At 58.7% G+C, this 20473-nt stretch overlaps 2 protein-coding genes across 9 annotated transcripts; one reads left to right on the top strand and one right to left on the bottom strand.

Annotated features, from left to right (window-relative positions):
• The first annotated feature begins 387 nt into the window (after positions 1 to 387).
• On the top strand, positions 388 to 10231 carry PLCD4 (phospholipase C delta 4). 7 transcript variants are annotated; one of them, XM_048309044.1, is made up of 16 exons: positions 388 to 492; positions 3151 to 3200; positions 3550 to 3708; positions 4170 to 4398; positions 4622 to 4751; positions 5265 to 5496; positions 5879 to 6080; positions 6345 to 6489; positions 6897 to 7049; positions 7408 to 7548; positions 7908 to 8064; positions 8393 to 8600; positions 8684 to 8942; positions 9106 to 9241; positions 9315 to 9464; positions 9593 to 10231. In XM_048309044.1, the coding sequence occupies exons 2-16, from the start codon at positions 3176 to 3178 to the stop codon at positions 9697 to 9699; spliced, it is 2433 nt and encodes an 810-aa protein (XP_048165001.1). In that variant the 5' UTR covers positions 388 to 492; positions 3151 to 3175; the 3' UTR covers positions 9700 to 10231. The 7 variants fall into 7 exon arrangements, with proteins under 7 accessions (XP_048165001.1, XP_048165000.1, XP_048164999.1 ...); XM_048309043.1 differs by having other exon boundaries at positions 3148 to 3200; XM_048309042.1 differs by having other exon boundaries at positions 406 to 492; positions 3151 to 3708.
• A 145-nt stretch (positions 10232 to 10376) lies between these two features.
• Positions 10377 to 20452, bottom strand: ZNF142 (zinc finger protein 142). Of its 2 annotated transcripts, none has more exons than XM_048309032.1 (9): positions 20347 to 20452; positions 19568 to 19895; positions 18394 to 19032; positions 17893 to 18147; positions 16622 to 17434; positions 16214 to 16391; positions 12350 to 15575; positions 11351 to 11456; positions 10377 to 10991 (listed from the first exon to the last, which is right to left on the bottom strand). In XM_048309032.1, exons 2-9 carry the CDS (start codon positions 19848 to 19850, stop codon positions 10492 to 10494), a joined length of 6000 nt encoding a protein of 1999 aa, XP_048164989.1. In that variant the 5' UTR covers positions 19851 to 19895; positions 20347 to 20452; the 3' UTR covers positions 10377 to 10491. The 2 variants fall into 2 exon arrangements, with proteins under 2 accessions (XP_048164989.1, XP_048164990.1); XM_048309033.1 differs by having other exon boundaries at positions 17893 to 18144.
• Positions 20453 to 20473: the final 21 nt, after the last annotated feature.

Below are 20473 nucleotides of genomic sequence, written 5' to 3'. Positions count from 1 at the left end.
CTTGGATCCCCGTGGGAGTTTTGCCTCTGGATGCTCAAACTGTGCCCTGCTTTTTGGGTCCCGCATCGCTCCCAGCTGAAGGGTTCCGTGGACCACCGCGTCCTGGAGAAGACAGGGACACACTGAGGACACTCTGTGGATGGGGAGATTGGTCTGTGCTGGGTGCAAGCGGGTCTGGGGACAGACGAGCTCAACCGGAGGATGGGAATGGGGGCTCGACCCCAAAGGAGGGTGCTCCCAACCCCGCCGGCCCCTCCACTGCCTTCTTTACCCGTCACCCCCGCCCTCCCCCCCCGCCTCGGGAGTGGCGTGACCTTAATCCGAAGCGACCTTGAGAGAGGCTGCGGCTGCGGGGCGTGCGGGGGCCGGGGGCGTCCCGCGGCGGCGGGGGCCGGGGGAGGGCTCGCCGCCCAGGCGCTGCCGAGGGGCGGGCAGCCCCGGCTCCGTGCGGCCGCCGGCGGTGGAGCGGAGCGGAGCGGCAACGGAGAGCGGGTAAGGGGCTGGGCGTCCGGTCCTCCGCGGGCAGCCGGGCGTCCTGCGGAGGGGAGGGGGCGGCGGCGGGTACGGGGCTGCGACCTCCAGGCTCTGGGACCCCCCAGGCTCTGGGACCCCGTGTCTCGGGCTGCGCTGCCCCGGAGCGGCTGCACTGTTGGGGTGGCGCGGGGCGGGAGGAGAAGTGCCGGCGATTTTGTGTCCTTTGCCATAAGGTGTGATTTGCCCCCTGAACCCCAAATCCCTTGGGGTTTGCCGCTCCATCCCGGAGCCCCTTGTCCGTTCCTCGCCTCGCTTCCAAGCCCTTCTGCCCCCGTCAGACACGGGCAGTTTGTAAGCACAGCGGGGCAGCAAGGTGTGGGGTGCCTGAAGGAGGGTGAGGGGATCATCCCTCCCTGTGCTGGCACGGTCACCCGTAAGGTGGCATTTTATTCTGCCGGGGGACTCCACACTGGAACGGCTGGGGACTGCTCACACTCGCTGGCCCTCCAGCTCTGCTGGGGCCTGTCACCATCAGGAGAGACGCTGCAATGGCTCAGAGTGTGCTGGGGTAGCTGGGGATGTTTCTGGCAGCAGGCAGCTGCCCTGCGGGAAACTCTCGGGTTGGGTTTCTCCACACCCTGGCTCTCATCCCGCTTGGCTCAAGAATGTAACTCAGACTGGGGCAAGGGAGCCTGCATGGGGCCAGGCTGTGAGGGGCTCGTGGCATCCCTCACATAACAGGAGAGAGCAGAAGAGATGCGTCCTTGCATCCACATGCCCTTCCTTGTGCTTCCTTGGGCTTTCTTGGGCTGGAAGGGATCATCCCTTCTTTGCTGCGTTTGTGGGGAGGGCACTGCTCCATGGTTGGGACTGGGCATGCTTGGGCCGTGCTGGGAGCCTGGAGGGGCTGGCACTGGGCGAGAAGTTTAGCTCCAAACTCAGTGTGGTAATGGGCCCAAGGGCTGCAAGCTGCTCCCTTGCACACTGCCACCTTGTACACATGCATGGCAGGGTGCCAAGAGGACAGAACTGTTGGTGGCACTGAGCCCATCTCTGTCCCAGTCCTGCATGTCTCCCTGCTTCTCCAGCCCTGGTGCCTCTTCCTCCACCCCAGCTTCCCTAAGACATGCCCATCTCTCTGATCTGCTGCGGCACAGGGGCTGCAGGGCAGGTGAGCACCTGGAGCTGTGGCTCTGCGAAGTGGCTGTGCCAGGCTGGGTGCTGCTGGAAAGCAGGAGGGTGCAGGTGGATGGGTGACTGGGGTTGTCCCCCCTGGTTCCCTGAGGGCCATGGGGTGCAGGGGCTGAGAGCGCACTGCAGGGGATGGATGTGGGACGCTCCTGGAGCTGTGCTGGCCAGCATCAGGGCACCAACTCTGCAGGGCACAAGAGGAGTGCTGGGCTACTCTCTGTTTTTGGGTGAGGGCACTCCAAGTCCTGGGCCGGTGGGTCAGCGCCCTGTGGGTTGGATGTGGGGGGATACAGGCACTACAGCAAGTCCTTGCAGTCTGAACCTTGCAAGAAAGATCCGTGTTGGGAAGGCACAGCCCCAGCACTGGGCACTACTAGGAAGGATTTGGGATGGCACCCCAGCTACTCCATGTCTCCAGCAACATGTGAGGTCCCCAAGAGTGGACAGGTGGTCCCTATGTGGCCTGGGGACAGCCAAACAGCCACAGCTTGCCCCACAACTAGGATGTCTCCCAAGAGCAGGGCTACAGCCCTGGCCAGTGCTGTTCTGCCCTGCTGAGGCACACTGAGCAGGGGATGGCTGCTGTCTGGCCCGAGAGCCCACAAGGGTCTGGCAGTCGGGCTTGGCAGCTGCCTGCACGCTGACAGCACCAGCTATTCCCAGCCCTGCCTCACCGGTGCCTGTGCTGAGTCAGGGGCCTAGGGCACGGCTGCTACCCCTGCACCCTGGTACAGAGCCCTTTGCTCTCAGGGACCCTGGGTCCCCTCCTGCACCCAAATCCCAGCCCACCAGCTGTGGCATCCGCTCCTTGAGGGCCCAGCTCCAGCACCTGGCTGACAAGCACATCCAGTGATTTGTCAGAGTAATTAAAGTCTCAACAGCCTAATCAAGGTCTTATTGTCCAGTAGTATTTATAGTCCCACTCACTGCAGCGTGCTCCCTGTACAGCTGCGGGTGCAGTCACTGCCTGGGGTGCTGGTATTCCCTGGGGAGAAGAGGCTGTGGGAGCTGAGGGTCATTGCTCTGTGTCCCCTTCCTTGCTATCACAGCTGCACCTCTCCCTTACTTTCAAATTTGCTGGTTGGGGTGGTTTCCTAGGTGGTGGAGGCTATTCTTGGGCACCACCAGAGCAGTTTTTCCTGGTTTCAGGGGCTGCTTCTTACCTGGGAGCAGCAGGGCTCTGGTACCCACTGGGCTGTGGGGCGTCAGCGCTGGCAAGTTTTTCTGTTTTCCACCAACACCTTTTGAGCTCCGGCTTCCTGGTAACACAGATTAATATTTCATGAGTATGGCAGTGTGAACTCGACACTTAAGGAATGCAATGACCCAGCAGGAGACAGACATAGGTGCGCTCAGATGCGGGCAGGGGCACACACATCTCGCACACACATGGGTACAGCTGGAGCCCACTCGGCGGGACCTGGGCACAGCATGAGGGTCTGACCTTGCTTCCCCCAGCCACCCTCTCTCTTCCCTCCCCAGCAGCTGCCAGCGTGGAGAAGGCAGAGCTATGGCATCGCTGCTGTGCAACACTCGTGAGTGCCCCAGCGGAGGATGGGTGCAGGGCAGGGCATTGGGCCATCTGGATTTATGCCAAGGCAAATCTGGCTTCTGGGTTGAGCTCACCTTGCTGCACTCAGAAGCATACCTACCCCACCATGGCCATTGGGATTTGGGCTTGGAAGCGCCCAGGGTGGATGGGAAGGGTTGATGGGGAATTACCTTGTGCAACTCTTCTGGTGAAGGGAGTTTGTTTCTGGTTCGTCTCTCCTCCCTCACGGGTTGAGGGACCTTGTGGGATCCCGGAGGTGAGAGAAAGAAAAGTACCAGGGTGCAGTGCCTGGATACCCCCACCCTCCGTGATGCAGCCCGTGCTGCCCCCAGGCATCCAGCTCACAGACACGCTGGAGCAGATGCAGCAGGGGACCCTGATGCGCAAAGTCAAGTCCAAGAGCTGGAAGAAGCAGCGTTACTTCAAGCTGCAGGAAGACTGCATGACCATCTGGTACCAGTCCAAGAGGACAGGCAAAACTGAGTCTGCCTGTGAGTACCAGCTGCTCTGTGTTGCCCGAGAGGCCGTCAGTAGGTTTCAGAGTGAACAGGGATGTGAAGGTACGGAGATTCTTGGGCCATGCTTGCTAAGGGTGCTGGGGCATTGAAGAAAGGCTCTGCATGTGAGATCTCTTCTCACCCACATGTCTCCATGAAACATCCTGCCTCCAGCAGGACCCATGGGTCAAAAGGGCTGAGTAGAAATTGCAGCTGATACAAACGGAACCTCTGGAATTCCAGTGCAGGAATAAGCAGACAAAGGGGCAGATGGATGACTGGCTGACTTGATAGCTCAATGGTTAATGGATAGATTACTAGCTCAGTGGGTGGATGGATGGATGGATGGATGGAGTGGAAGAAGGGATGACTGGAAGGATAGATGTCTGTGGGCAGGGCCCCTTCCCCTGTGGTCCTTGTCCCCTACAGACAGGCCTCCCCTTCCTCTGCCCCAGTCTCCATCAGCGATGTGGAGACAGTGCGGGAAGGGCACCAGTCGGAGGTGCTGCAGAGCGTGGCCGAGGAGTTCCCCCCTGAGTGCTGCTTCACCATTGTCTTCTACGGCCGTCGTGGCAACCTGGACCTCATTGCTGGCTCGGCGGAGGAGGCACAGTGCTGGGTCCAGGGCCTGCGTCAGCTCATCGAGGTGGCCACCACCATGGACCAAAGGGAGAAGATAGACCAATATCCTTCCTGAGAGCATCACTCTACCCCCCACACCCATTGCTGATCATTCCCCAGGCCCTGCATCTTCTGCCTTGCCCCAGCATGTGTGTAGCTATTCTGGGTCTCACCATCTGCATCAGTGTAGGGCACAGGAAAAGGAAAAGATGCGCTCTGATACTCCCCAGCCCCATTTCTCATAGCCAAGGTCCTTTCCCTTAACATTTGCCCTGGTTTCTCGCACATGGATTCGTGACTGGTTCCAGAAGGCTGACAAGAATAAAGATGGGCGCATGAACTTCAAGGAGGTGCAGCGTCTCCTGAAGATGATGAACGTGGACATGAACGAGGATCATGCCCTGCGGCTCTTCCAGGTAACCACAGCACCTGAGAGTCTGGAGGGGCTGGAGAGAGACTGGAAGGGCTGGAACAAGCTGTACAACACCTCCTTGCAAAAGGACCTGATCACTTTCTTCCACCCACCCATCCACCCATCCATGCATCCAGCCATCCACCCATCGACCCAGCCAGCCAGCCAACTACCTGTTTACCCAAACAAACACACATTTGTTCATTTATTTGTTAAACTAACCAGCCAAGGCAGCTCTTCCCCCCATTCATTTGTCCATCCAGCTGCTTATCTGTCTACCAAGCTAACCAGCCATCTGTTTTTTTATCCCTCCCTCCCTCCCTCCCATCAATCCATCCATCCATCCACCTAACCAGCCCTCCATCTGCCCATTCATCCATTCCAACATTGATCAATGTCTGCCTCTGCCACTGGCATGGGGGACTCTGTTTGGGGAGGGAGAATTCCCTCACAGCACCTTCCGTGGCCAAGACACCCCGTTTTGCCCCATCTGGGTGCTGAGGGAGCTCCTTTGCAGGATGCTGACAAGTCAGAGTCGGGGACACTGGAAGGGGAGGAATTTGTACTCTTCTACAAGTCTCTCACGCAGCGTGAGGAGGTGCTGAGCCTCTTCCAGGAATTCTCTGAGGATGGAAAGAAGCTGACGCTGCTGGAGCTGGTGGATTTCCTACGGCAAGAGCAGCTGGAGGATGAGGGCACAGAGGAGCTGGCCATGGAGCTCATTGACAAGTATGAACCATCGGAGACAGGTGAGAGCTGGCTCAGACATCATCTGTACTCTGCATGGGGGCAAGGAGGGGTCACAGACTCACAGCCCCATGGTAGGAGCATTCCCAGCCCCATCCTGCTGTGAGTGGGCACAAGAAGAAGACTCACCAAGGTGTGATCTGGGTGCAGTTCTGCTTTATTTAGTCCGTTCCTGGGCCTTTTTTGTGTAGAAGGTTGACCAGCCATGGTGTGCAAGGTCCAGCTTTGGGGTCCACTGCCCACCTTTCCCCGTGGCATGTCTTTCTGTGCCCCAGACTCTGGCATCAGTTTGGGGATTCCAGGAGCCACTAGCAGCCCTGTTTGCCCCCATTCTGCCTCTTCCATGTCCCCTGGCTGTTGCTGAGCCTCCCCCTGTGCCTGCAGCCCGGGCTCGCCATGTGCTGAGTGCTGATGGGTTCCTCATGTACCTCTGCTCCCCGGAGGGCTCCATCTTCAACCCCCAGCACCGGGCGCTGTGGCAGGACATGAGCCAGCCACTCTGCCACTACTTCATCTCCTCCTCCCACAACACCTACCTGATAGAGGATCAGATTCGGGGCCAGAGCAGCATCGAGGGCTACATCAGGTAAAGGGACTGCTCCCTTCCAGCTGCCCTCCAACACCCTCCCACCTCAGTGTCATGTCCTCAGCAGCTCCATAGGGTAAACCCCAGAAGCTCCTTTGCTCCTCTGTGGTGCACTCCTCTGGCCTTGCCCTGCATGCAGCAGCATCCCCACCCTTGGTGGGTGTCCCCTGGTCCCTTAGGGGTGACACCCACGGGCAGAGGGGAGGGCAGGGAGCTGGTGCCCTGGCTGAGTGCAGGGTTCCAGGGGTGACAACCCACCCCCAGGGCTCTGAAACGGGGCTGCCGGTGCCTGGAGGTGGATTGCTGGGACGGGCCAAATGGGGAGCCCATGGTGTACCACGGCCACACCTTCACCTCCAAGATCCCCTTCCGGGAGGTGGTGAGCACCCTGGGGAAGTACGCCTTCAAGGTAAGGCACCCTTCCCCAGGTGCTGGTGGTCGTGGGTGGTCCTCAGTGGGTGGGGACGCATGGTAGTGGTGGGTCCCTGGAGGGGGAGTGGTGCTGAGGCTCACACACCTGGTGATGCAGCCGGACTGGTCACACTGCGGGAGAGGAGGGCGGCTGTGTCACTTCCTGGGGACAGCCTGCACTGTGCTGTGCCAGGGGGTGGGTGCTCATGCAGACAAGGTCTGTTGGGGGTGCAGGGGTGAGATGGGATGTGGGGGGTACTGGGGGATTGGAGGGGTATGAAGGTCTCAGGGGACAAACAGACACAAGTGGCTCCATCCTGGCACTGATCATGCCTGGATGAAGCCCTTGTGAGAGCTCACCAGCCCCACCAAGGCTGATCTCCAGCTGTGCATGTTGCTCCTCAGACCTCGGACTACCCAGTGATCCTGTCCCTGGAGAACCACTGCAGCATGGAGCAGCAGGAGGTCCTGGCCCAGCAGCTCAAGGACATCCTGGGGGAACAGCTCCTGACCACTACCATTGATGGGCATGTCCCCACCCAGCTCCCATCCCCAGAGGTAGGGACAGAGCACAGCTGTGCAGGGCATCTCTGTCCTGCCTTGAGAGTGTGCTAAGGAAGTGGATCTGCTGTTCAGAGAATAGGCCAACCTGTTCCAGCATTGTCCTGCTCCACTGGAGGATTTGAGGACCCTGGGGGTGGGTGTCCTCATGTTCACAGAGGTGCCAAGGCTGTCCCCAGGGTTGTCTCCCCATGCCCTGCAGAATCAGAGAGCAGGGCAAAACGCTCCTACCCCATCCCCTCCTGAGTGCTGAAGTGATCTGGTCATGCTGGCCTCCAGCAGTTCAGGATCCCAGGGGACATGGCCATGGAAGCGCTGAGTAGCCCAAGGTGCTTCTCTATCCTCAACCCCACAGGAGCTGAAGCACAAGATCTTGCTGAAGGGCAAGAAGATTGGGCGGCTGGAGAACACCCTGGATGGGCCAGGGGATGAGGCGCCTGATGTGTCTGACAATGACAATGGGGCAGAGGCAGAGGAGGAGAAGCGGAGGGCAAAGGTAAGTGGCCCAGGCTGGGGACCAGCTGGGACCACTGAGTCCCTGGACACAGGTATGAGCTGTGGTGACATCCTACTGCATAGAGGGGAGACAGAGACTGCAGAGACATCACCAGGCAGGGAGGACAGCCCTTTCTGCCTCTGGCCATGCCAGCTCCCTCCTTGTTGTGGTGGCAACATATTGGAGGTCCCCTGCTTGCTCTGTTCCTGCCAGGAAGGCTGCTCATAGTAGGGATGCTGCCATCCACCAGCACACCTCTGGCTGCTCTTGCCTGCCCTGGCTCTACAGGCCCTGGCCTGGCTGAGTGCTGGTGGGTGGTGCTCCCATCAGGAGGGACCCAACATGGCTCTGCCTTGCAGAAGGACAAGGAGAGCCTGGCACAAGCATTGTCCGACTGTGTCATCTACTGCAAGAACGTGCCCTTCCGGGGCTTCCAGAAGGCCCGCAGCCATTCCCGGCCCTCTGAGATCTCCTCCCTCTCTGAAGCCAAGGCCAGGAAGCTCATCCGGGATGAAGGTGAGATTAAGGGGGCAGTGGCACCGGGTGACTGGGACAGAGTAGAGGGGGTCAATGGCTTCCTCGTGGGTAGTGCCAAAGCCCTCCCTTTCTGGGAGAAACAGGGTTCAGTGGGGCTGTACTGTGGGGTTTGGCTCTGGTAGGTGATGAGGTTATTGGCTTACAAAACAAGGCAGGACACCTGGATTCCTGAGCAGGGAGAGGGATGAGAATTGGTGGGTGGGTGCACAGGTGGATGGATGGATGGATGGATGGATGGGCAGCACATGTGGGTGGCTGTGCAGGCCAGAGAATGAACCCACAAGTGGCTCTCATGCTCTATCCCTAGGAAATGAGTTTGTTCGCCACAATGCCTGGCAGCTGACACGCATCTACCCCAGCGGGATGCGGACTGACTCCTCCAACTACAGCCCCCAGGAGATGTGGAATGTGGGGTGCCAGATCGGTATGGCCGGGGTGCAACAGGGCTGTGGGCTGTGCCAAATGCCACCATCAACACCTGTGTTAATGCCAGCTACAACCCTATCCGGAGCCAGGTCAGGTTGCTGGCTCTTGTGCTGCCCTGGGGGTGTCCAGGAACTAGTGCCTTATTCCCCTATGCAACCCCACATCTCTCTAGGTATGGGGACAGGCTGGTTTTCTGCTCAAAGCAGTGTCTCCAAGCTGTTCTGAACCCTTTTCCCTGCCACCTCCCTCCAGTGGCCTTGAACTTCCAGACAGCCGGCACGGAGATGGACCTGTGTGATGGGCTCTTCAGCCAGAACGGCTGCTGTGGCTACGTGCTCAAACCACCCTTCATGAGGGATGAGGAGACTCTCTTCAACCCTAGTGACCCCAGCAGCCGGGAAGGCCCTGGCCCCATCACCCTGACAATCCAGGTACAGGGTTGTGGAGAGACCCTGGGGAAGCCATGATAGTGTGCTGGGGCTCTCTTGGTCCCAGACAGATGGGGACACTGTTGGGCAGTGTGGAGCCAAGTAGCCTCACAACAGATAGACTTGGCTGCTCCCCAGCTCAGGGGGTTCATGCTCCTTCCTGCAGGTAATCAGTGGGCAGCAGCTGCCCAAAGTGGCCAACAGCAAGGAGGGAGCCATCATTGACCCACTGGTGCGTGTGGAGATCTACGGGGTCCCCGCGGACCAGGCGCACCAGGAGACCAAGTACATCGAGAACAATGGTGAGACCCACAGTGGTACCAGGCACAGTCCCTGCTGTCCTTCACTCTCTCAGCACCTGCTCTCTCTTCCCAGGGTTTAACCCCCGCTGGGATGAGACACTGCAGTTTCAGCTCCACGTGCCAGAGCTGGCCCTCATCCGCTTTGTGGTGGAGGATTATGACAAGACTTCCAGGAATGATTTCGTGGGTCAGTTCACCCTAGCCTTTGCCAACATCAAACCCGGTGAGTGGCTGCTGCTCAGTGGTTTTGGGCACCCAGGACAGCCCTGCAGGCATGTCTGGGGCTCAGTTGAGTACTAGAGAGGAGGGCGGGACTCCAGTTGGCCAGAACCTTGCTGTCCCTTCCTGCAGGATATCGCCACATCCATCTCCTCTCAAAGGATGGCACCAGCATCCCACCCTCTTCGCTCTTTGTCCATATATGCATCACCAAACCACCTGGTCCTGAGCAGGACTGAGCTCATGGGGTGAGCAGCACCCAGATGGAAGCCATAGAGCCAGCTCCAAGCAGCTGGGGCCATAGAGCCAACCACCTTGCCCTCTTGTTGAGCTGTTTCTGTCATCCCTGTGTCATTGTTGCTGCTGTGACTCCTTCTGCAGTAGCCTCCAAGGGCTGGTAAAAGCACTGACCTCCCCTTTCCAGGTTCAGGTTGCTGCTGCCCATGCATGAGTGTGGGGTCTACACCAGTGCAGCTCCCTGCACCCTCCACAGGCATCCTGCCCTGGCCCACGGTCACAGCTTGACTGTGGGAAGGAGAAGAGATGGTGTGTGGCCCAGCTCTGCTGCAGGGGCTGGTCCCCCTCCAGCCAGGGGAGCAAGGCTGGAGCCGAGCAAACCCTAGGGCTGGGCACAGCTGGGAGTAAAGTTGGTCCTCACTGCCCCCTAACCCTGCAGAACCCCATCACATCCCTTGGCCCCTAGAGCCCCAAATTAACCCTTGTCCCATCCTTTCTCTGTAAGCAACCTAATAAATTGTTCAGTGACAAACAGGTCCGGGTCTGGGTGCAGCAGTGCTGGGGAGATAGGGGGAGCTGAGCTTGGCTTTGTGCTCTCTTCCTCTGTGGGTACCTGGCCCACTGTTCACACAGGGGTTCCAAGCAGCCCAAATAAATGGTATTAAAAGGAACTGAGGGATTCCTTTTATACAGTTGTGTATTTTACAACCCATATACATATATGCCTGTACACACACATACATCTCTGCAGCAGGCCTGTGCCACCAGCACCTTAAAGCAGTTGGGATTCAGCCTCACTGTGGCGTGCCATCCTTCTCCACAGGGCACCCTCCTTCTTGCTCCATCCTGGGGGGCCCCTTGGCCTGGCTCTCCCTCTGCACAGTGTGTAAGTGGACAGTGTGAGTGCTGGGGTCCTTTCCCACCCCCTGGCTAGGGTCGACAGCCCCGTGCTCAGGGTGATGCCGCTGGATGTGTTTGATGACCTGGAACTTCTGCTTGGCCTTGTAGGGGCAGTAGCGGCAGAAGAAGGGGTGCTCGTTGGTGTGCGTCAGGTAGTGGTGGCGCAGGCCAGCTGCCCAGCGGAAAGCCCGCCCGCAGGCGTTGCACACATAGGGCTTCTCCTCACTGTGCTTCTTCAGGTGAGTCTTGAGGAGAAAGCGGGTCTTGAAGGCTTTGCCACACTGCTCACAGATGAAGGAACGGGCTTCCTGGTGCCGTGTCTCCTTATGCACCCGCAGGGCATCCGCACGGTTGGTGCAGTACTCACACTCATCGCAGCAGTATGGCTTCAGGCCTGTGGCAACAGGGAAGGGGATGGCACCGGGATAGGGGCACAGTGCTCCCCAGTCCACGGGTCTCACCATCCCTATAACAGAGCATCAGTCCCCAGGGACTTCCCCCCACATCCCATTTTGTTAGCAGGCACACCAAGATCCCCATTTCCAAGGCTCCAAACAGTGCCTAGGGTCTGTGCCACCCAAACTTCCCTCCCACCTGAGAGCACTGCCCCCACCCCATTAGCACAGGATGATGTGCTGCCCCCTAAATGTCCTCCTCCATCACCAGCTGGGCCACTGGCAGAAAGAGAAGCATGGAGCAGCCCCAACACCCTCCCTGGTGCTTGACAGCCTGTCCTCAGTGGGCAGCACTCACCTGTGTGCTTTGTCATGTGGTACTTGAGCTGGTTGACCCACTTGCATTTGTAGCCACAGTCAGGGCAGAGGTATTTCCGCTCCTCCTTGTGGATCCGCATGTGATACTGGGCAGGAGGATAGGGTCAGGATGAGACCATGTCCCCTGCCTTGGGGATGTGCAGGGCTCTGGGGTGGCAATGAGAGGCTCAAAGACAGCTCTGACATCTCCAGCTGCATGGGACAAGGAGGGCTGTGTGCTTGCTTGGCAGGCTATGGGCAAGGGGGATCCACAGCAGGGTGAGGATGAGATGCCTGTACTGTTGAGCTGTTCTGTCCCAGCCTGTGGATGGCACAGGCTTTGTTCCCCAGTTTGGTATGTAAGGCAGAGTCAGGTTAAAAACCCAGCCCAACAGAGCTGAGCACATTGCACAGCCTCACCCAGGTGGCCCCAGGGAGCTCCAGCTCAACCTGGCCATTAAAAAAGTCAATACTTCTTTTAGCAAAACCAGACTATTTTTCCCTCCATTACCCTATGCCTCCATCACCCACGCATTTCCTTTTCCAGGAAAAGCCCTTTACCACACATCAGGATGCTAATCACCTACAAAAACGAGGGCAGGGTCATGCTCTGCTTGCAAGAAAGCTGGAGGTTTCCCTGCACCGTCTAACTGGCACCACAGAGCATGCCGAAGCCAGCAAGCAGCCAAACTTGACTTTGAATGGTGCAAGGCTGCACCCAGAGAAAGTCAAAGATGTCAGTAAGAAAAGTGAACACAGACTGCTGCCCACCTTCTTGCTTTGTTAAAAGTCTCCCTCACCCTTAAACTGCAACGGCAGAGAAGAAATGTATTGTACTGACATGACTTTTATCTGCTTGTCTCCTATTTCTGTTCAGTATGAGCCACTGAACACAGAGGATAAAACCTCCCCTTGGGAACTTCTTCCCCAAAGCCCTGTGGCTGGATGCCCCTCAAGCCACGCAGACGCAACAGGATACATTCCCAAGCAGAGCTCTTACCTTGAGACGTGAGGGGTCGGCGCAGGCATATTTACAGAGGTGGCACTTGTAGGGCTTCTCTCCAGTGTGGATACGGATGTGCCACGTGATTTTTTGCCTGTTCTTGGTGGTGTACTCACAGTCCGAGCACTTGTACACGCGGGTGCCCCCATGGCCCTTCATGTGCTGGTCAAACACAAGCTGGTGCTGGCAGGCAAAGTCGCAGAAGGGGCAGTGCAGGGGTTTGTCCTGGGGGGCAGCTGGCTCGTGGCTCTCCATGTAATGCCGCACCAGCTGCTGCCGCTCCTTGGCTGCAAAGCTGCACAGCTCACAGCGGTGGCTGAAATGCTGCGTCTTGTGCTCCTCCAGTGCCTCCCGGGTGGCGAAGGTCTCCTTGCAGGTGCTGCACTCCAGGTGTGGGTGCTGCTTCTGCACGTGGCACTTGAGCGTGGCCTCACTGTGACACACGAAGTCGCAGCGTGGGCAGCTGTAGGAAACCTTTTCCTCATGCCGCCGCAGGACGTGCTGCTTGAGGGCCGTCTCAGAACTGAAGCGAGCCTCACAGCGGGAGCAGCCGAAGTTGAGCTCACCATGGTGGCAGCTGTTAACGTGGCGGGTGATGTCATTCTGCAGGTAGCTGCTGTAGTCACAGAGCGGGCAGAAGTGGGTGGGTGTCTTCTCATGCACCCGCAGGCGGTGGATGCGCAGCTTGGAGTTGGTGCCGAAGGTCTGGCTGCAGATGCTGCAGGAGATGCGCCCCACGCCGGTGTGCAGGGACTGGTGGGCCTCCAGGCGGTAGCGTCGCGTGGTGCTGAACTCGCAGTAGCGGCACTTGTGCGGCTTCACCCCCTCGTGCTTGATGCGGACGTGCTGCCGCAGGCACCGGGCCTGCTTGCAGGTGAACTCGCACTGGCGGCACTGCAGCTGTGGCCGCTTGCTGTAGTGCTTGCGGTGCAGCCTGCGGTGCAGCCGCAGGGCTTTGGCCACCTTGGAGGTGAAGGGGCAGGAGGTGCAACGAAACTCGCCCAGAGTCACGCAGCCCCTCTTCTTGTGCGTCTTCATGGCCCGTTCCTGGTGGCAGGTGAAGGGGCAAGTGGGGCAGGAGAAACGCCTCCTCTTGGGCAGGGTGGCTTTTGGTGGGGCTGCATCCAGTGGGAGCTCGCTGGGCTGGCCTTTCTCAACACTGGGTGGGTCCCCCTCAGGGAGTTCGGTCCTTTGGGGTTCGTCCTCCTTGGGATGCATGATGTGCTTTTCAGCACAGTGGCTCTTGAGTGCCCGCCGGGAGCGGAAGGCCTCAGGGCACAGGGAGCACCAGAACTGCTCCAGGTTCCGGCAGCCATCCTCCACATGAGAGGTGATGGTGGTGACACGGGAGCACACAAAGGAGCAGGCATTGCAGTGCAGCTTCCCTCCCTCCAGTCGGTATTTCTCTGAGGGCTTCCCAGGCTGGGAGGCACCAGCAGCTCCACCTGGCTCAGTACCTCCCCCTTGCTGGGGAGGCTCTTCTGCCATCTCTGTGCTGTCAACCAGCAGGGATTTCTCAGAGGCATGACAGCCCAATGTCTGTGCCCCAGCCAAAGGACTGCCTCCTGCTTGTGTTTTATCAGGCAGCAGTTCAGCTTCCCAAGGGCTCTCAGTATGCCTGGACTCCTCTGAGCCTCCCTTCTCGCTCTCTGCCATTTCTGTACCATTATCACCAGGCTGGTGAGCAGGTTGGCACAGTCCAGGTGCCTCCTGACTGGTTGGTTTGAGGATCTTGTTCTTCAGGAGAACTGGGCACTTCTTCAGGAGGTGGGTGTTGAGTCCCCTCTGCTGTTTAAAGCTGGCGCCACACTCACGGCACACAAGTGGGGCCCGGTGGCTCTGGCAGCTGGCTTTGGAGTGCAGGGACATGGATTTCTCCTTCCGTGTGATGTACGAGCACTTCTCGCACTTGAAGACCTGGCTCTCCGACTGCACCACCAGCATCTGCACCCTGCCCTCCAGCACCAGCGTCTCTGCCTGCTCCTTGTCCTGCTTCCGCAGAGCCTTCAGCACTGACTCCGAGCCGCCCCTGGCATTGTCATCAGAGGTGGTGACATCCTCTGGGACAGGCAGGCGGCCCTGTTCACGTGTCTTCAGCATGCTGAGCCAGGCCTCTGGCAACTTGGCTTGGCTGGTCTCTCTCAGCTCCGTGTCTGCCACCAACTTATGGTGGTCTGAGCATGACCCCTCAAGGTGGCCCATGTCCTCCTTTAGGGCATCTTTTCCCTGGTTGTCTCCTGCCGCTACACTGCCCTTCACCACTTTGTCTTCCTGTACATTTACCTCCTCTTCCTCAAAGTCTGGGATGTCTTCAAGTGTATTGCCACTGTCCTCCAAGCCAAGGCCATCCTGGGAGCCCAGCATCTCATAGGCTGCGGGAGGCTCCTTGCAGGACAGCATTTCCACACTCTCTGGCTGGGTCACACAGGCTCCTCCAGTCAAGTTCTCCAGGAGAGGGTCAGATGAGACATTCAGTGCCTCCAAGTGCAAGGTGCAGCTCTCTGCCACATCTTCAGAAACAGTGAGCTCAGTAGAGCCTGTGGCAGCATTTCCTTGCAGGCAGTCATCTTCCAGGGCATTGCCAGCAATAGGACAGCTCTGCTCCCCCTCGCCCACACCTCTCTCTGCCTCACTGCTGCTCTCTGGTGGAGCAGCATCCTGCTCAAGGAGGGGCACCACGAACACTTGCTGGTAGCCCTCTTCTCCCTGAGACTCTGCTTGGGATGGCTTCTCCTTTATCCACTGCTCCTTGCCAGTGAGGGAGGAACTGGCATCCACATGCAGGGCTGCACCGAGCTCATAGCCAAAGAGTGCCTCAGATGAGCTGATCTCCAGCTCCTTGCTGGCGTAATTTTCCAGCCAGTCCTTGTCACCAGGAACATAGCCATGAATCTTGCGCTTGTGGAAGAAGAGGCTGGTGTTACTGAAGGTGCAGTATGAACACAGGGCACAGCGAAACTCCTTCTGCTTGGTGTGCTTGCAGTTCTCATGGTTCAGCAGCGCCTGCTTGTACTTGGTCTGGTAGGTGCAGTACTGGCACTGGAAGACAGGCACCTGGTAGTTCTGCGAGTGCTTCGCCTGCATGTGCTTCTGCAGCTCGTACTTGCGCTTGCAGGCGAAGCCGCACACCTCGCAGATCAGACTTTTACCCTGGTGCCGCAGCTTGTGGCTGCTCAGCTGGTCAGCACGGTGACACCGGTATGAGCACTGGTTACACTGGTATCTGTAGGGACAAGCAGAACTGGTCAGGCAGCACAAGGAACTGGGGCAGGCTGAGCTTAGTCAGGCGTGCTGAGCTCTCTTTCCCCACCCCAGACAAATGGGGAAGGGGTATTGTTCGATTTGCCAGATCTGACCTTTGCCATCCAGACAGCTCTTACCACAGGCCATTCCTCCCTGCTACAGCCCTTGGCACTGCTGGTTCTTTACACCCCCAGCCTGAGGACTGGAGATAGATTACCTGAGTAATCCATACAGTGACCATGTCAGACACACATATGCTCACATGTGCACACCAACAGCACTTCCAGCATCCCTGGAGGAAGGCTAGACCCAAATGAGGTGATAATTTGGCAGTCCTGAACAGGCCTTGACCCACAAACAACAGCAGAGCCATGAACCCAAGCTCAGAGTTGCACCTCTGAGGTAATACACCTCCTTGGTGGCATAGAGACAACAAAAATAGCTTTGCCTCCACAGCACCATGCTGCAAGTTCAAAGACCACATTTCTTATGCACCAGACAGGGCAGGCCAGACATGAGAAAGTCTGGCACACAATGCAGCCAGGAGAAGCAGACCCCTAGAGCAGGATCTGGGGAGCCTTGACTATGCTGCCAGGCCAGTGGAGCAGGGGGTCTTACCGGAGATCTCCAGTGTGCTTCCGCATGTGGACGTTCAGGTAATGCTTCCACTTGGTGATGTACCCGCACTCGGTGCACATGAAGTTCTTGTCATTGGAGTGGGTCAGCATGTGTTTGGACAGGTAGCTCACATCCCGGCACGTGAAGTCGCAGAGCTCACACTTGTGAGGTTTCTCTCCTACATGCAACACACAAATGCCTTCAGCATGACAGCCAGATAAAGCAACACGGCAGAGAAACCAGCTCAGCAGGGAGCATGCAACAACTTCAGCCAAGTGATCCTGAGGTGGCAAAGCTGGTGGTGGGACCCAGGAGCCCTAACTCAGCCGTCTCTACCCACCCAGGGCCAGGACAAGACACCTTCCCCATCCCAGTTCAGCTTTTGGGACCCCTACAGGGGACACCCACCAGTGTGCAACAGCATGTGCCGGATGAGCACCCGCTTGTGCGCGGTGGCAAAGGCACACTCAGTGCACTTGTGGATCTTCTCATTGGCGTGCATCTTGCCCACGTGGTCGTGAAACTCCACAGGGTTGAAAGTGGCATAGGGGCAGAAGCTGCACTGGAGCTGCTCACTGCCCGGGTGCCCCTGCTTCTTGTGCTTGCGGAAAACGTGCTTGTTGGAGCAGATGAAGTCGCACTGCTGGCAGTGGAAGGCGTAGTGGGTTTTCCGGTGAGCCTCCATGGCCTCAGCCGTGCCGAAGAGCAGCGAGCAGGCATGGTACTTGCACTCCACTGCCTTGATGCCATGAGCATCCTTGAGGTGACGGACAAACTCCTTCCGGTCCTCTGCGCAGTAGTCGCAGTCCCCGTGGAAGCAGCTCAGCCTCTTGGGTTCGGCTTTGTGAGTCTTCAAGTGCTCCTTGAGGGCTTGGCTGAGTCGAAACTTCTCCTCACAGACGGGGCAGGAGTAAACATCGGAGTAGAAGTTGGAGATGTCCTCGTGCATGCTGGCCATGTGGCGGTTGAGGGCGTTCTTCTCCACTGAGCTGTAGTGGCAGAGTGGGCAGCGATGAGCCTTCTCGCCCGTTTCCCGCATCATGTGGATTTTCAGCTTGCTTTTGCTGGTGAAGTACTTGTGGCAGTTGGGGCACTGCAGGCTGGGGTCAGGGAAGTGCAGGTGGAGGTGCTCTACCAGGTGCGTCCGCTTCTTGAAACATCGCTTGCATTCGGGGCACATGTGGGTTTTGTAGAGGTACTCGGAGCCTTCTGCAACATCCCCTGGGGGAACAGAGGAGGGGGAGCAGTTAACAGGGAAAAGATGGAGAGCACAGGTGGGTGTTCTGTCCCTGATCCAGTTGTGCCACAGTGAGGGTTTATACATGTGCAGTCACACAGCCACCACCTACTCAAGAGGGACTGTCCCCACCCCAAGCCACCAGCACACTTCAGGTGAGCTCTTTCCAGCTCAACACTGGCAAAGCGCAGCCTACATCAGGCCTGCCCACGTGCCCCTGGTCCCCAAAGCCAGGCAGACCTTTGCCTAAACCTGGCAGCATGTGTGAACAGGAAAAGAAGGGACGTATTTGCTTGGGCAGAGGTTGGGGGAACAAGTGCACTGGTACATGCAGGAGATATGAGGTCACCCATCAGCCTGGGCCACATTTCCCTGCCAGCCCTGAGGATGTGGTGCTTGTTCACAAAGCCTGACCACGTCTTAGTAGGGCCCCACATCCTACCTTTGAAGTGCTGTGCCTGTGGCACTCCAACTTTCTTGGGAGCTGTCTTCCCATTCTCTTTGGCCTCAGCTTCGCAGAGGCTCTCTCCATCCTCCTCTGGTGATTCATCCCCACTGCTGTCGGAGTCCTCTTCTCCAGCTGATGCTTTCTGCCCCTTGTCCCCAGTACCCTCAGGCTTTGCTGGCCTGGCTTCTACTGCGCTGGCTTTCCACCCAGGGTGGCAATTACCTGCCTCCTCCTGCCCTTCTGATGCTGCTTCAGTGGGGAAAGACAAGAGATCATCACATTCCAGGCAAGAGGAAGCCACCCCCACACAAATGCAGAAAATCCACCTGGCTGAGATGGAGAGCACAAACATTGCTGCAGGGAGGCAGGAATGCAGAGTTCCCAACCCTCCAGCACCGCAGCTTCACCCCCCACTCCTCCAGTTGTAACTGGGATGCACAGACAAAGCCAGCCTCTGCAGCACCCACAGGCCCCAACCCCCCCCCCCAGCTATACCTGATGGCAGGACGCAGCACTGGTCGAGGCCATGGGGGTCTGAACTTGGGGGGTCGCCTGTTGCGGGCATCTCAGAGGGGGACTCTATGGTGTGACCCTTCCTGTGCTGCCAGAAGAGCTTAGCATTGGCCGTGATGAAGTCGCAGTGGCCACAGTGGAAGGGGAAGTGTGTCCGGTGGTGCTGTTCCATGGCCTGGCGGCTGGGGAAGAGCAGCGGACAGGCCCGGCAGGCGCAGGACACGGGGGACGCCCCGTGCAGGTGGCGCAAGTGGCTGCGCAGTTGCTTGCGGTCCTCTGTGGTGAAGTGGCAGCCCCTCTCGGGACAGGACAGGGCTCCCAACGGGGCACGGTGGGTCTTGAAGTGCTCCTTGAGTTGGCCAGGCTGCACAAACGTCTCCCGGCAGATGGGGCACAGCAGGCACTCGGAAGCAGAGCTCTCCTGTGTGCTGGCTCTGGGCAGCTCTGAGCCCACAGGGTCAGTCTGGCCCTCGCTGGCAGAAGCCAACAGTGCCCCTGGGAGTTCCAGGTGCTCTGGGGGGGGAAGCAGCAGGCACTGGTGCTGGGACAGCAGGGAGGCCTCTGAGAAGCTCTGGCCACACCTCTCGCAGAAGTACAGTTCCACCACTTTGACCAGAACCTCTGCAGAGAGCAAGGGATGAGTGTTAGAAACAGCTTTTGCCAGGCCCAGAGCTTGGGACTGGTGGTTCAGTTCCAGCTCTGGACAAGGAGAATAAACCCCTATTGCCACAAATTACAGTTTGGGAACCACATCTCCCATAAGAGGGGAATACCACCACCCAGGTGACCACAATAACCAGTTCTGTCCCTTTGCACCTTGGAGGCATACAGAAATGAGAGGCTGGTCTGGCCCCATTCCTATTAGGATGCACCCACACCAGATCCACGTGCGAAGCATGCTAGGGGGCAGCAGCCCAGGTGGAGATCTCTGGTCCCTACCAACAGCCTGGAGCGACCCTCTCACGCAGCATGCAACTCCCACAGCCGCTCTCCCCATCCACACACCCAGCTGGTGCCAGGTCTGTGCCCAGTGGTGGCACCAGACTCATGATGCAGGGTCAGAGATCTGAGGGCACCTGGGACAGGGACCCTGGCCAGACCTTTCTCCCTCTGCTGAATACAGTGGGGCCCATTCTGCGCTCCCTGCATCCCATACCTGTGGCACTAGCCGCGTTGCTCAGTGTCACATTGCCAGCCACTGCCTCGATGAATATTTCCACATTGCTTCCTTCAGAGTGAGCCCCTTCCCCAGGCATCGATGCCTCTGCCAGCAGCAAGTCCTGGCTGGCAGCCAGCGGGGGTGTCCCAGCCAGACCAGTGCTGGCCACACCAGGGCTTCCCACGGCTCCCACCTCTCCTGGTGTGGGCAAGAGCAGCTCCGAGCACAGGGACTCCATCTCCCTGCTGGCACCCTCTGATACAGTCACTGCTGCACTCATTGCCACCAGGCACTGCCTTGGTGCTGGGCTGGATGACCTCTCAGTCTGAAACAGAAGAAAGCACTTTAAATGAGGGACATCTCAGGGCCCAAGAGGATTTTGGGGAGCAGCCTGTGGTGCCAGGCTGAAGGCAGGGTATCTCAGTGCTGACTCCTTCCTGCTGTGCCTCAAGCAGGCCGCTGGCAAAGCCCTCTGTCACGGGGGAGACAAGAATGCAAGGACACCTGTGCCCTCTCCCTCAGCCCAACACCGCGGGCTTGCTCCCTGGGTCCAGCTGGGCCGAGCCCCGAGCCCACCCTCAGAGCTATGCCCAGTCTCCAGCCAGCAGGTGCCTCCACGAGTCCCGCCCGGCCAGGTCCCCCCCCCAGCCCCTCGCCCTTCACCCCGGGCTGTTCCCAGCCCCCCCAGCCCCTCATCCCAGGCAGTTCCCGGCCCTCCCAGCCACTCACTCCTCACCCCGATCTGTCCCTGGCATCCCCAGTCTCTCACCCCTTACCCTGGGCTGTCGCCAGGGTCCCCTCAGCCCGGGCTGTCCCCGCCGCTCCGGGTCCCCCTGCCCCGGCACATCTCGGTGGCGGTGTCGGGCGGCGAGAGCGCCGCCCTTTGTGCCTCTCGCGCAGCCG

This window comes from Corvus hawaiiensis, chromosome 7 (assembly GCF_020740725.1).
Source record: "Corvus hawaiiensis isolate bCorHaw1 chromosome 7, bCorHaw1.pri.cur, whole genome shotgun sequence".
Classification (NCBI taxonomy): Eukaryota; Metazoa; Chordata; class Aves; order Passeriformes; family Corvidae; genus Corvus; species Corvus hawaiiensis.
The sequence above is the reverse complement of the archived record's forward strand: the minus strand, read 5'-3'. Positions and strand labels throughout refer to the sequence as shown.

Bases quoted from the DNA above. Each gene is read 5' to 3' on its own strand.
- ZNF142 (XM_048309032.1), bottom strand. From the start codon at position 19,850: ATGAGTGCAGCAGTGACTGTATCAGAGGGTGCCAGCAGGGAGATGGAG. The intron at 19,033-19,567 runs GTATGGGATGCA...TGCTCTCTGCAG, and splicing joins CAACGCGGCTAGTGCCACAG to AGGTTCTGGTCAAAGTGGTG. The intron at 18,148-18,393 runs GTATAGCTGGGG...TCCCCACTGAAG, and splicing joins GTGCTGCGTCCTGCCATCAG to CAGCATCAGAAGGGCAGGAG.
- PLCD4 (XM_048309042.1), top strand. From the start codon at position 3,324: ATGGCCATTGGGATTTGGGCTTGGAAGCGCCCAGGGTGGATGGGAAGG. The intron at 4,752-5,264 runs GTAACCACAGCA...GCTCCTTTGCAG, and splicing joins ATGCCCTGCGGCTCTTCCAG to GATGCTGACAAGTCAGAGTC. The intron at 9,465-9,592 runs GTGAGTGGCTGC...CCCTTCCTGCAG, and splicing joins CTTTGCCAACATCAAACCCG to GATATCGCCACATCCATCTC.